The 14,567-nt window shown below is 36.5% G+C and overlaps 1 protein-coding gene across 3 annotated transcripts in view; it reads right to left on the bottom strand.

Annotated features, from left to right (window-relative positions):
- Positions 1-63: 63 nt before the first annotated feature.
- Positions 64-14,567, bottom strand: part of LOC118279577 (extracellular matrix-binding protein ebh-like) — a 39,230-nt gene continuing 24,726 nt past the window's right edge. For all 3 annotated transcript variants that reach the window (XM_050702660.1, XM_050702662.1, XM_050702661.1), the window contains 3 exons: positions 4,481-4,987; positions 1,345-3,056; positions 64-1,111 (listed from right to left, as the gene is read on the bottom strand). In XM_050702660.1, the coding sequence (XP_050558617.1) occupies positions 128-1,111; positions 1,345-3,056; positions 4,481-4,987 (3,203 nt within the window). In that variant the 3' untranslated portion in view covers positions 64-127. The remainder of the gene's footprint in view (positions 1,112-1,344; positions 3,057-4,480; positions 4,988-14,567) is intronic.

Below are 14,567 nucleotides of genomic sequence, written 5' to 3'. Positions count from 1 at the left end.
TAACAAGGCGCATAGGTACAGCGTGTAGGTACAGGCTCAGAAAAGTATAAAAAATACGAAATGTTTTTAATTTTAATGGTTTTATTTAAGTAAAAATAACATCACAACAAAAAGGACAACACACCACTTACTCTCTGAAATACAGGAAGCTAGGAAAGGGACAGTGCATGCCGCAGCATTTGGAGCAGCGGTGTTGCATGTTGTTCCCACTACGGCCGTCCTTATCGCGGCAGGACTGCATACAGCTGCTCCTCATGGCCTTGGGGTGAACCCTCTCTTTGCACTTACAAGTCACTCTCTCTTCTCTTTCTTCTCTTTCTTCCCTCTCCATCATCTCATCAGGCTCGTCTTGTCCTTCATCCAAGATCACGCGCCTCATGCAAGGTGTACCCCAAAAGCTATCGTCTTCCGGATTCTGACCACAAGGCCAGTCAAAACTACTGTTATTTTTCTTTGCCCTCGGATGCTGTATGTCATCCAAAGATCCTAACTCGGTGACTCTCTCCTTCCTGGACGGTCTACTGTTAATACAAGGTATTTGCTCTTGAAGACCGTTTCTTTTCACTCTATTAGAACAGCTTAGTGGTGTGGATTCGTGATTCATTCCATACGGCGATTGAGCTCGGCTCATGCAGGGACTCTGCGCAGGAGACCGGGAGTGTGGGGTCGATCGTTGCGAAGATTGAGAGATTCTCTCTCTGTCGAACGATCTCTGCGGAGACCAATGATAGAAGCGGCCCACAGGCTTTTTGGGTTGTGTTTCGGGGCCCTGAGCAATTGAGTGATCGTAGTTGCAAGGGACTCTGTGAGGGCTGGTGGATTGTTCTTCATAGTCGTGTTTATAACAGTCACGGTGGTAGGGGGATTGGCTTGATTTTTTGTAGGGCGGTGTGCCAGCTTGGCAGGGCACAGACTCCTGTTTCCGATGATAAGGAGGCGTGCTAGGACGTTGGCAGGGTGCTGGCCGCTGGTAGGGGGAGTCTTGAGGGTGACAGGTTCCAGGTCTGGGCGGTGAAAAGGAAGCAGAACAAGGGGGACGAGCTTTTTGTGATTCTGAGTCCTGGAAGTTGGACTTGTCAGCAGAATCCCAGTGGTACTTCTTTACGACTACCTGAAAATGTAAGCATTGGGATTAGTCATAATAACATTAAAGTGGATAGGTATGCAATGGAATTTAGAAAAATAATAAAATTCTACATCGCTTTTACTTAGCGCAAACCTTAAGAGAGATTTAAGAATTCGGAACATTTATCAAATGTTGCTTGAAGTCGTGTAAAAATTATCATAAAGGTATGGAGCAAGAATAAGTTGTCAAGTTCGCAATAATATTACTATGTAACATACTTGCGGCAGAACTTCTTCCTGATCCTCACGGTCTAGTCTGGAACCAGACACAGTATGCCTTCTGAACCCGCACGGAGACCTATGTGGTGAACTAGACATACCAGGACACGGTCTGGTCATGTTTTCATTGGTTCCTGTGCAAATTGATTGTTTATCCTTTTCAAAGCCTTGCGTCCTCAGTTCTGTTTGGCTTTCCGCGTCCATTGGCTGCGGTCCAACCGCGGCAGTGCATTTGTCATTTTTTAATATTTGCTTAACGCAATTTGGTGTTACGCATGATCTACGTCTTATTTTGTCCAAGTGAGCCTTGTCTTCAGCGCTGAGAGTGCACGGTGGGAACGTGGAGCGTTTGGCACAGGGTCTTTCTTGCGTCATGGCTGTCTTTCTATACTTCGAAGACGCGCCACCTTTACCCTGGGTAGGACATGACACATCACAGATATTTCCAGATGCATCAGTTTCATCGATGCTATCCTCAAATCTTCTCGATTCTTTTGTTGCATTTAGTTTCTCTATTAAATTATCTGCGAAGTTGTTGTCTTCATTTCCAGATTTCAATGGCATTTTGTGTAAGAATTTCATTATTTCCTTTCTCATTGGTTCGTCCGGTGAATCTTCAACTGTAGTTTCGATATCAAACAATTTCTTCGATAGAACGTAAATTAGTCTGTTTCTGGCTAAGAGCTCGTATGGGCTTTGGTATTCTAGTGGCAATTCTTTGATCCATTCATTTATTACTTCTCTAATTCTTGCTTGTTCTACTTCATATCGGATAGAATCTCCTGAAGGCATCGGTACACTAGTCAAAGCGTTGAAAAGCTCATGGTTAAGTTGTTTATTACTCAGAGGTGAGGCAGGGTGTGAGCTCAAATAGTCATTACAAAACATGTGAATCTCATTCGTTATTTTCCTTTTCAGAAGTGCTCTATGATTTTCATCATCGCCTGCATAATTCAAATCTATGTACGCGTCAGCTAGTTGATCTTTTAAAAGTTCCATAGCCGCATTTTCTTCTTTCGACATTGCACATGCGGCTGGCAGTATATTAGCCATTGCGTTGCGTAACTTGTGCTTATAATTCTGTCCTATAATCTCATCATGAGCTCTCTGTTGTGCAGATTTTACTTTATCAATCAGATCATCTTTGAGAGCTTTAATATTTGCATCCGTTATAGTGACATCACCCAGCATATTCTGTAGCTCATCCCTTAGTACCTCTTCATATAGCGAGTCATCGTTGAATATTTCTGGATCAATATTCATTTCCCCTAGTTTGTGTACTAGGCTGTACGTCATATCCTTCTTCATATCCTTTATTCCTTCTTCGTCTCTTGTGTCATCGGAAATGTGTAAGTTGTCTATCCAGGAGTCTATGTAGTCAGTTAGGCCACTGAAGCTCATCCCATACCGGTGTCCTTTAGCTTTTGGTGGTAAACACAGAAACCTGTCTATAAGGTCTTCCACCTTATTATCCTGCTGTTCTTCACTTTCTTTATAATCAGGATGTAAAGGTATCTTCAGTAGGAAGGTCTTGGCATCTTCTCTAATCGAGCCGTAGTCACTAGCAGGTAAAGACTGCATGATTTTTGGTATTAATTCGTTCTTTTGTTGCACGAATCTGTTGTAATCTTGATCACTCCTCATGGTGACTGGTATTGTACTAATCCAATCGTTAACTATTGTTGTTATATCATTCTCATTTCCTACATCACCTGCAATTTATTAAAATATTGTATTAGTGGCTTGTTTAATTGACACAATGCGTACTTCGATTTCTATATCAAGTAATACTTATGATTTATGACGTCTCTGACTATTTTCCTTTCCACGACCTGTTTCATTGTTACGTTGCTGTGGATGCGTTTGGCTTCCACTAATCATATTCATTGGTATACTTACCTTAGCACTGGCAGAAACGGGTTCAATTAAAGATTTTTTACATAGAAATATGCATGATATGGATGGGTGGTATGGATTTGTGCTATGAATGCGTGCTATGGATCTCTACTGCATAATGTATATGCGAGCTGCGCATCTTCTTCGTGCTTTGTGACGGCACATTATAGCACATCTTACTACCGGAAAAGGTCACATAGTTTCACAGCTTAGCTATTACATCCTCGCAGTATAATTACATAGCATATCTCTGGTGGAAAACTCCCCTACACTTTTGAATACGAAACTTAAAATATTTTCTCTCTCGTTTCCTCTTCCCTCGTTCACAGAGTCACAGATATCGTCTACTCTCTCACTTTTATGCCATGGATGGTTAATATTAATAAAGACGTACTCACCAAAGTAGATAAAACTGAACGTGACGTTTGTCAAACTTAAGGTAAGCGTCCACAGGCCCGCATCGTACGCATTCCGTATGACGTCATCGGTACGCATCGCATGTAGGTATTGCTGATGATGCGGTCCGTACGATACGGATCAGTGGACGCAGTTGTATGAGTTTCTATACAAGACAAACTAAAATACATTGCGTGCGATACGTACGATGCGGACCTGTGGACGCTTACCTTTAGGGACACTAAACATTTTGCGTCATTTGACGAATGCATACAACCTTAACACATAATTGGCAGATCTAACGTGCCCGCATTGTTGGCATTCACTGTTTCTAAATAATATGTAAGCATTTGTCATTTATAGGTCGCCTACTGTTTGTGAAGGATGCTTGCGTTCGTCAAATGACGCAACGTGCAGAGTATTCCTTAGCGACATACTTACAGTGGTATACTTACAGCACTCGTCAAACACGATAGCCCAAATGTAATGCGTAGGTAGGTACGTGAGATGAGGGGTTGGTACAGTTACAGAGTTTATGCTATATTTAATAATTTCGGTATGAGACATAAAAATTTTCAATACTCTACAGATTTGTAGGTACTTAAAAATAAATCATGTTTTGTATCTTCGTAATTTTGAAACGTAAACGTAAATAATTCGAGTAATACTAAATGCTGAGTAAAAGTAACGCGGAATCAGTATCAAGTACTTAATTTAAATTTTGAAACCACCGCATAATCAAATAAGGGTTTGTTTCCATGCGAATTATTTTGGTCAATAAACGTACTTAATTTGGAAAATCAACGAATAAATCATTTGTAATTTTGAAACAAATAATCATTACCTGTAATACAACATTCAGTGAGGGTGATGCCATACTCTTTAGCGTAGTCTTCTATCAACAAATCTTCCAAATATTTCTTCTTCTCTTCTGATAAGTGGCACCCAAAGAATCCATCACCAATTTCTCTCAAAATGGCGTCTCTGAAGGCTTTCCTCTGGACGCAAACGGCATCGCTAGCAAACGACAGGCGTTTTGGGCAACAGACTTTAGGGAGAAACCCTTTTTCCTTAGTCTTATTCATAAGCCTTCGAGCTAGCTCCACAGCCTCTTCATCAGTCAAATTCGTTAACCTTTTTATCGTCGCTATCAAATGTTGCATTATTATATCCGGATCAGTTTTGTTTTTAAGCAGTTTATCTAATTCATTCAGTAGAGTCTTTTTCAGTTTTTCTTTTACTTCTTTAGGCATATCAAATGGGCCGAGGAACGAGTCCATTTCTCGTATCAGTGAATCTTGGAAGGCTTTTAGAGTCTTTGTAGATGGTAAGCCAGCTCCGTCTTCCATTTCTTAAAAACAAAGGGGTTTTCTGATTGTTTTGTTTGATTAGTGGTCAGAAACGAAATATATGGTTCTGAGTAAGTTCGAAAAACCAAATTTGCTGTTGAAAAAGAGTTTTAGAGGAACAGGGCGTTGAAATTAAATATATTTTTGTATCTTAACTATTGAACTGTTCTTTAATATAATTCGTTTCTGACAACACTCATATATCAACAAATAAAGCCTGAAGTATTATTATTGCCCCTTAAAGAGTTTAAGCTTTGTTTTTACGCGACCTAACTCTGTATTTTTCGCGTTTTTATTAGAAGAGCTGATTTTACGCGACTCTTACTATGTATGTATTTTACGCGATTATTATTTAATTTTACTTTCAGATATTTAATTTTGATTTATTTTTATTATCAGTTTTAATTATTATTAGTCTTCCATTATTATAATTTCGAAATTAACCGGTTTTGCCATTTGTTTTAAATCACGATCAATTGTGTGTTATAATAATTTTATCCTAACTAATAAAATAATGTCATACAAACCTACCTTACGACTGCACCAACTCCATAGACTGAGACCTAAAGAAAAAGTTGAACAAATGATATTACAACCTGACTGCTGCTTTCCCTGCGGCACCGGTCCTGGTGTACCAGTTACTCCTGAAACTCGTATTGCTTTTATCTTCTTCAATAAGACTTTGCAGTTCCCTAGAAACAGTTTCTGTAAATCCGGCGTCAAGAAATCAGTTGTCCTTTTCAGCACTTGCACCTTTAAATATTCTAAATCTTCTGCGCATGAGGGTTTCATTGGGGCATGTGATATGTAATTCTTTCTGTCTATAATATCATCTGCTAGTTCGTTTACAAACGTCTCTTTGGTAGACACTTCTATGTCTAGTGGCATTTTGTCCAGCCAAGCTCTAATTATTTCTATAACTTGTTCTGTGTAGTCATTCTCTATGTTGTCTTCTGTCTTCTGTGTACTTTCATTTGGGGCTTGTGTTTCTTCTATTATTGCTAAATGATCACCATTTTTAAACGTAGAGTTGGCTTTTGGAGCAAATTTCTTCTTGGATTTCGAATCCCTTTTGTGGTGTGGAGGTAATTCATCTCTTTTCATCTTCTGTTCTTGTTTCTCATTAATAATAATTGGTATCTGAGAGGTGACGTCATCAAGATTTCTTGATAATCTTTCCTTTTGTCCACTACCATCCGTTAGTATGACTTCATTAACATTTTTATCTACCGCTTCTGTTAATTTAGATTTAAACATTTCGCTATCATTTATGTTTATCGGTGCGTCGTCTATTACTTCATATAAATCCTGTAATATTACTTCTTTTAGACTATCAAAATCCTTTTTATCTTTCAACACAGATTTATCCAGGTCTTTCTCCACAGCATTGTTCAAATTATCTCTCAACTCATGTCCCAAACATGATGGTAAGCCCAATTTAGTTACAATCTGCTTGATATTCTTATACAGTGCATTTTTAATCTGATCTTTGATAACCGAGAGTGTGTTATCTTTTGGTATCTGTATAACATCCATCTTGACTGAAACATTATCCATTTCGTCTGTTTTCGAAATGAATTTCACATCCGCTGCAACAGGAGTTTTATTTTTCTTAATTTTGACTGTTTCTGGAGCAATATAGATTTCATTCGTGACATTTGTGAATCTGTGTTTAGGGCTGTCTAAACTGTTGGCTTTAATTTTCTCTTTGGAGTCCTTAGTTTTGAGTATAAGAGATATTTCTCTAGCTTTATCCACCAACTTGTTTGATATTCTTTTAGCTTTACGTTCTGATACAGGGGATCGCAGTAATAAGCTTTTGCTACAGCTAGTGGTTGCTGCAAATGGGTCACCACCATTTGCAGCCAAATCTTCTAATCGAAAGAAAATGTCTTCTATCAGTTTACTTGCGTTACTTGGCTTCACTTTATGTTTGATGAGGATGTCAGATATTTCTTCTTTCAATGGCTCCTTTATTTTTTCTGTCGGTAATCCAGTTGGAATTCTTCTTTTGGGTCTAGTTGGTGAATTCTTTCTTCGTTTCTTGTTGTTGGTTTTTTCTGTTGTGAGAAAAGTCAAATGGTAATAGACTGTATTCAAAATAATCTATTTGTAACAATTTTGACTTCAACTCTGTGACATTCAATAATTAAAGATGAATTTTAAAGAATGAATTTGTAGAATAGCGTCCTCATTAAAGTCAATAATGTTTTAAATAAATATTGTGTACAAATAATAGCTATACGAGTACTTATCAGTCAGTGTGTGAAACAGTGTAAAACCTCACGAAAGCTCTTGAAGAACACCCGAACAAATAAAAAAAAAACACTTCGACAACTACAAAAAATCTAAAAGACAATACCATATTTGCAAAGGAACGATAAATAGGAATGAATAGACAAAGACACTATTTTTAGAACAGAACAGTTACTCCGATCAGAATATTTACTTGGCTACGTAATTTAACATCGAACAACCAAATACTCTGCTTCGCAGAGCTGCGGACTATTCTAACCTATCGGATTACCGGGGCTCCGGCTCGAAAAGCAGGAATGGTTTCTAGACAGTAAAAGTCTAACACTCTCTTTCGCCTCGCCCAATACGGGAAAAGACATTGGATGATTTTGCCCTTAAAAAACGGTAGATTAGTAAGATACTATTTTTGGGTTAATTTACGTGAGATATTAAACAAAAATATCTTTGTTAATACATTTTATCGTTTATTTATTTCGACTTCATATTTCTGTTTTGGCACATTAATTGTTTAAGCTAAACGACTTCTTTCTGTTTTAGCGTATTATTTGTTTAATATTTTTCAAGTAAAATTATGCGAGCGTTATCAATTCGTGTCTTGTGATGCCGACAGAAGAAATGCTAATTGATATAAAATATTTTAATAGTGATACGAATTGTCTAATTTTTTACGTAACTTATATTTTTATGTTTAACGTTTTCGGCAGTAAATTACATATTCTCAAGTTATAATGAGGTGATTCTGAGGCCAATTTTAATAACTTATCTATTTGCAGATTTGCTTAATAGAGATATACAATTGTGATACATTTTGTATGGAGCTTATATCAACATTGCATCTTACGTGGGTGAGTCGATAACATAATAATTAATTAGTATGTCTCTCGAAAACTATAATAAAATTATAACATTGCATCTCTCACTCTAGTAAGCAAATCTACAGATAGGTTATTAAAATTGACCATAAGTGATTTGATTTTCAGCAGCCAGTAATTTTTAGTTTCAGTTAAATTATGAACTTTTAAACCCGATCTTCTAAATCCTAAAATCCTATCAATTTTACCCCTTGAAAAAAATCACGCTATTACTCAACCATTCTCTCCTGCATACGAAACTGTAGGCAATGTATTCGGTACAGGAATCTCATTTATCCTTCGATATAGACTGTCAGTGCGCTCCATTACAAGAGGCAAAGAGCCAGCATCCACCACCTTACTCAACAGCTTAAACACTTGATATTTCAAATTATCTTTTTCATCTTTCTTTGTAAATGTGTCGTGAGATAGTTTCCGATACTTTAACCTGTCTACAAGATCTTTTACTAGTTCATTTGTAAAAGTTGTTTGGTCTTCTGGTTCTAAATGTATGGGAACGGTATCCAACCACTCGTTTACACAATTTTTAAGCTCATCCATGTATTCTTGGCATTCAGGCCTCTGTGTTACTTCTGTAGCCAATGAGAGTCGTTGTGGTGTAGAGGCTGCATCAGGTTGAAATATATCACCATCATTTTCTTCATTTATTAGCATTTCATAACTTAGCTCCACGTATGGGAGTAAAGCATCACTTAGGAACGTTTCCAATTCGCGTTTCTTATCTTCTGCTAGTGACGTGTCATTAATGATTTCTTTCCCATCTTTGAAAATCTCTTCCTTAATTATATCTTTATCATGTTCACCATCCAACGGTGCTTTGTTCAGAATTTCTTCTAATTTATTATTGAGAGATGCTATTAAGTTATATTGGTCTTCGTCTGTTAAGGAAACTTTATCGATGGCGTCATCAATATCCTTAGATAGTGCTTCTTTGAATTCTTTTTTCGCTATTTTCTTATTTAAAACATTTTCTTCAGTATCAGCATCATCTAAAGAATCAGGTAAATAAGTTTTTTTTTCTAACATATCTTTAAAGTTTTGCCTTTCTCTATCGTCATCATCACCGCGGACGATCGCATTTTCTAATTCATTAATAACATTACCGTCTACCGTACCATTTTTTCCTTTCACCTCATTAGTTTTTTCTTTCAATGTCTTTTTATCGTCTGGTTTATTTTCATATACTGTTCCTGTTTCAACACTTTTTGGGTCTTCTTCAGAGTCTGTATGTTTTAGTATAATTGTTCCCTCAGTACTTGTCGGTCTTTGATCTTCGGTTGCTTCCATATCTGTTAATGGACTTCTCTCATCGCTTGTTTGCATAGCACTTGATCCTTTATCTTCACTCATTTTTATATCATTTGGTGGTTTTCTATCATAGCTTGTTGTCTTAGCTCTTGATGACTTATCTTCACTTATTCTCTTAGGACTTGTTGATCTATCTATGCTTCTTCTAATGGGACTTGAACGTTTACCATCCTCGGTCGATGGTCTTTTTCCTTTACTCGTTTTTGTATCAGTTGATGGTTTTCTGTCATAGCTTGTCCTCTTAGCACTTGATGCTCTATCTTCGCTTGTTCTAGTAGGACTTGCTCGTCTGCCATCTTTATTTGCTGACTTTACAGCTGATGGTCCTCTGTTATCCCTTGATATCATAGTGTATACTGGTCTTTTGTCATCACTAGTTCCCATAGAGCTTGTTGGTCTACTATCTCTGGCATTGTCGTGTTCAACAGCTTTTTCACCGGCATCACTTGGTTCCAGCGCTTCAAAATGTTTCGTTAATGCATCTGTGAGTGAATACATTATTTCTTGTTTCTCGTTTATCGGTAGTGAGGTTTTATAAACGATGTCATTACAGTCTTTTAAAATTTGGTCCCTTACCTCGTCTCTTTCAGTTTTGCTGTCGGTCGATGCGTTTTTCAAGTCTTCCTTTAGTTTGGCTGTTATATTAGATTTCAAATATTTCTTTTCTGGGTCAGATATAGTAGACGCATCTATAGTATCATTTATGAGTTTTGACAACGAGTCTATGAATTGATCTCCGTCTATAGAATATTCGTCTATTGATTTAACTTCTCTAATCTGTTTGTCCATTTTGCTTTGACTTTCATTTGCTAATTGAACTTTCGGTGATGGTTTACGCGAAATTGTTTCTTCGATGCTATTATAATTTTTCTCGAAATTTGACGCTAAAGTTTCCTTTAATTTATTAGCCAAGTCATTTTTATGATCAACGCGCATAGTTTCTTCAATCAAGTGAAGGCAGTCTGCCAGTATTTTCTCTCTCAGAACTATTCTCTGTTGTTCACTATCTAACGGAAACTTGTTAATATTTTCATCTATATTCTTCAAAACCTTTTCTTTAATATTAATTTTATGCTGTGTAGATATCGATGAATTATCGATAACTTCAATAACTAGTTTCGATGTGAGATCCTTGAATCGTCTTTTTATATACTCTTTCTTTAAAATTTCGTCAAACACATTTTCATCGTTGATGTTATGATGCGTGCCACCGATGGAGTATAGTCGCTGCTTTGGATGTAGTTGTTCAGGGCTGTTTATGAATTCGTCGTCAGCTATTTCCGTTAGTCTACGCTTTCGACCAGACGTTGAGGATTTCATTATTTTGTTGTACAAATCCGAGTCTGTAGCTTTAGCAATGATGGACATTTCTCTTGCTCTATCAATTAATTGTCCAGATACAGCATTCGCTTGCTCTCTTGTTAAATTGGCCTCAGGCATAAGTTTTTCTATGAGATTTTGCTTCGTACTTTCTACGTCTCCACCTTTAACCACAATACTCTGTAGTTCACTTACAATATCATCTTCTATATGCTTAAGTTTATCAGGATCAATTTCTTCCTTCGTGAAGACATCATTAATTTCTTCTTTCAACGATTCATTAACATCGACTTGTGGGAGCACACTTTTGAATATTTTACTGCTCTTTGGAGCTTTTGTTTCTTTTTTCCTCTTCTCCAGGGTTTCTGATGCTAGTACAGCGCTAGATCCCAATGGCAACGTCATGATTGGCACTTTAATTTCATCAACACTGGTCAACATTTGATCCGTTTTGTTCATTATTTGTTTTACTGCATAGACCGACATTAACTTATTCAATCTCCTGAATATTTGTAATTTCAAGAACTCTAGGTCTTCTGTATAGGTCGGTGTCATCGCCTTCTTACTTATTTGATGATATTTCTTCCTATCAACAATGTCTTGCGTTAATTTTGAAATTACTTTATTCTTCTGTTGCGTTGTCAAATCCGTTATAAGAACCGCATCCAACCAATTTTGGACAATGTTTAATATTTGATTTGTGTACTGTATTTCCTCTTCATGTGAAACAATATCTGGATTACTTAGACTTGTAAAAGCTGAATTCTGTTCGACACTATTGTTAAATATGAGTCTATTTTCTGAGTTTGAATACGTCGATGCTGTTATATATAAATTATTAGCGTTGACCGGTGAATGGTTTGGAATTAAGTATCTTTTAGTTTTAGATCTTTCATATGTGGCCGTTCCTTCATTAGTTTTGTTGAGAACAGAAGATTCTTGTTCACGGGCATCGTAATAGATGTCAAGACTGGATTCTGGACTTGATTTATCATCGTCATTATTATGTTCTAAACTCATTTTGTAATTTTCAGTTTTCAATAACAACGATTCGTTTAAATTCTTACTTAACGCTTCAGCTAACTTATATTTGAACATATTCTTTTTATTTTTAGGTATCGGTGCTCCAAGTAGCACTTCGTTCATCTGCCTTAGTGTTTTCAATCGAGTTAAATTAATGCTTTGTTTCCCAGTCAGAACTAGATCCTCAATATCTTCATTAACAATGTCGTTTAATTTATTTTTTAAGATCCTCTTTCGCGATGTAGTAAGAGGAGAATCATTGATTATATGATTAACACTTCTACGTAGGGTATCTTTTAATTCATTTTTTACTTCCAAAATGATATTCATTGGTATTCTAATGACATCAAACTGCATTATTAATGGAGCATGTGTTTGGAATGGTGTTTTCGTACCGAGCTTTATTTTTCTCTTCACAATCCTTTCAAGCAGCTTGATTGCTTTACCAGTCACACATAGCTTGGGTGTAGTATTCAATTTGTTCGCAGATTTGGCTTCGCGACTGAGATATCTGGACATTTCTTCAGCTTGAGATGGTGATATGTTACACTGCTGTAGGCTCCCACAGCAATTTGATTTAGCAACTCTTGCTCTGTCAACAAATTCTTGTAAAGCGTAAACTATGTCTTCTACTAACAATTCCTTATTGTGTGTCTCGACGTTATGTGAGGAGAGTACTCCAGATATTTCTGTTTTGATCTGTTGTTTTATTCTATCAATTGGTACTGCTGCAACGTTGCTTCTTTTCAGTGACAGCTCATGTCTTCGTCGGCTCCTTATATACTGCATTTGTTCTGTTTTGAAAGAAAAATATAATTGACAGATCAACTAGATATTGAGCTGCAGCAATCGTGTGTCATTGTGGAAATGTAAACGGAGATAATTGTCATGTATATACTTAGTATTTTTTAAGCAATAATCAATAATTAAAAGAATTAAATTCAAAGGTTTTCAATCGAAATCAGGTAAATGGTGTGACCAAACTAAGTGTGCATAAACGTTTGTTAACGAAGTAATGTTGACTATTAGTAAAAATAGAGCCTAGAATTCAACCTAGCAAGACCATAGAAGAAAAACTCTGAAAGAACAAGACAAGATTGGAAGAGACCCTACAAAAGACCAAGGAGAAGGAGACACCAGGAACTAATTAACACGATTGGAAGCCAACCAAGAAAAATAAATGTCAAAATAGGTGTCAGTACAATAGGTGAAACGACCAGCTTCATCTTCGACAAACTTCATGTAATACAGTATAATATAGCAATGACATCGGACATCGCTTGATTTGATTATTAGTATGTATCACACTACACAGCACGACGGGCCAGCGACCAACAGGAACGAGAGTTTCAATCGCGTGAGGCGCGAGAGACTAAAGAATCTAATATAATATTGTAATATTCATTTTGTTTTCATGCGATGTCCAAGTCGATCTATTTGTTTAAAACGTTAAATATTTTTAATATTGGCATGATAATAACTTATGTAATAACTTAAGACAGAAGGTCCTTCAAGTAGACACTAAATAGATTAACCGACTTGGTATTACATGGATCTCACAACTTTTGACGGTAGAAAGACTGAGCTGCGAGACTTGGGTTTTTTACAGGATGTTTTTGATGGGATCTCACTTCTTTTTGTAGAGCCTTTCTTTTTGATACCATCTACTTCTAACGAATTTTGTTAAAGGTCTTATGATATTTATCTTATGATATTTTCTCCACCACCAACCACCAACTGCATAAATAACTTTGTAATCCCATATATTTATATGAGATTACAAAGTTATTGATGCAGTTGGTGTATTTGGAAAACTGGACCGAAATTACAAAATATTTAAGTTTTCCCATGATTAAGACACTAAACTCTATATGTATTCCAAATATGAAGCTTCTAAGTCTGCTAGAAGTGACTTGGACTTTTGATGATCGGTGAGTCAGTGAGTGACAAAATTTAGAAACTTTAACAAGTTGTCATTCTTAAACTACTGGTTCAAATTGACTGAAATTTTAAATATTCCGTGTTTATACAATGCCGGATTAGTTACTGAAGATTCAGGTTTCTTGCTTTATCCACAACCGAATTATAGGGGGTCGAAAAAGGCCCGAATTGCTTCGAGAAAAGGATGGTACGGCCGTGCCGCTTTTTTTTGCTCGACCACTGCCGTGCCCCCAGATTAGTTTTATCGAATAGGGGGTCAATGGGTAGACTGTAGACTTTAATCGCCTGCAATACGTTCGATATTTTAATAAATAGTTCTTTATTAACACATTAACCGCCACGTCGGTCACTGGTGACGGACGCTTAGCGGAGGATTTGCCTTCAACACTTTCGGTAGTTAATGCTTTAAACGTTTTTATTGAAAGTTTACATAGTTTTTTAAAACGTAGTATTTTGCTTAAACGTAAAAGTACTGTTATTTCGCTTAGTAGAAAAAGCGTTTTACTGAATTATATTTTAATTTTAGACGTCAATCTGCGAGACGAAAGCCAAACGAAAGCTCAAGAGTCTTTTCATTTATTCTCGAAATGATTAGTTTTTAATGTTGTTTCATTTTATTTTGGAAATATTTTTCAGTATTTAAGTACACTTTAGGATTTACGTTTATTTCTAGGAATTTAACAACCTTCCTGTTAAAAAAAATTATTGTTGATTGTTTCTAAATCAAGCCACACATCCATACTAACTCAAATTAAATTAAGATTATTATCGGCGCATTCCAATAACCTACCGATCGGTAGATTTGCCTACCAGCGGTAGTATTTTGACACATTTTGTATGGAGCTTTTGTCAAAATTCTACC

This window comes from Spodoptera frugiperda, chromosome 22, assembly GCF_023101765.2.
Source record: "Spodoptera frugiperda isolate SF20-4 chromosome 22, AGI-APGP_CSIRO_Sfru_2.0, whole genome shotgun sequence".
Lineage (NCBI taxonomy): Eukaryota > Metazoa > Arthropoda > Insecta > Lepidoptera > Noctuidae > Spodoptera > Spodoptera frugiperda.
This window is presented reverse-complemented; position numbering and strand designations above follow the sequence as displayed.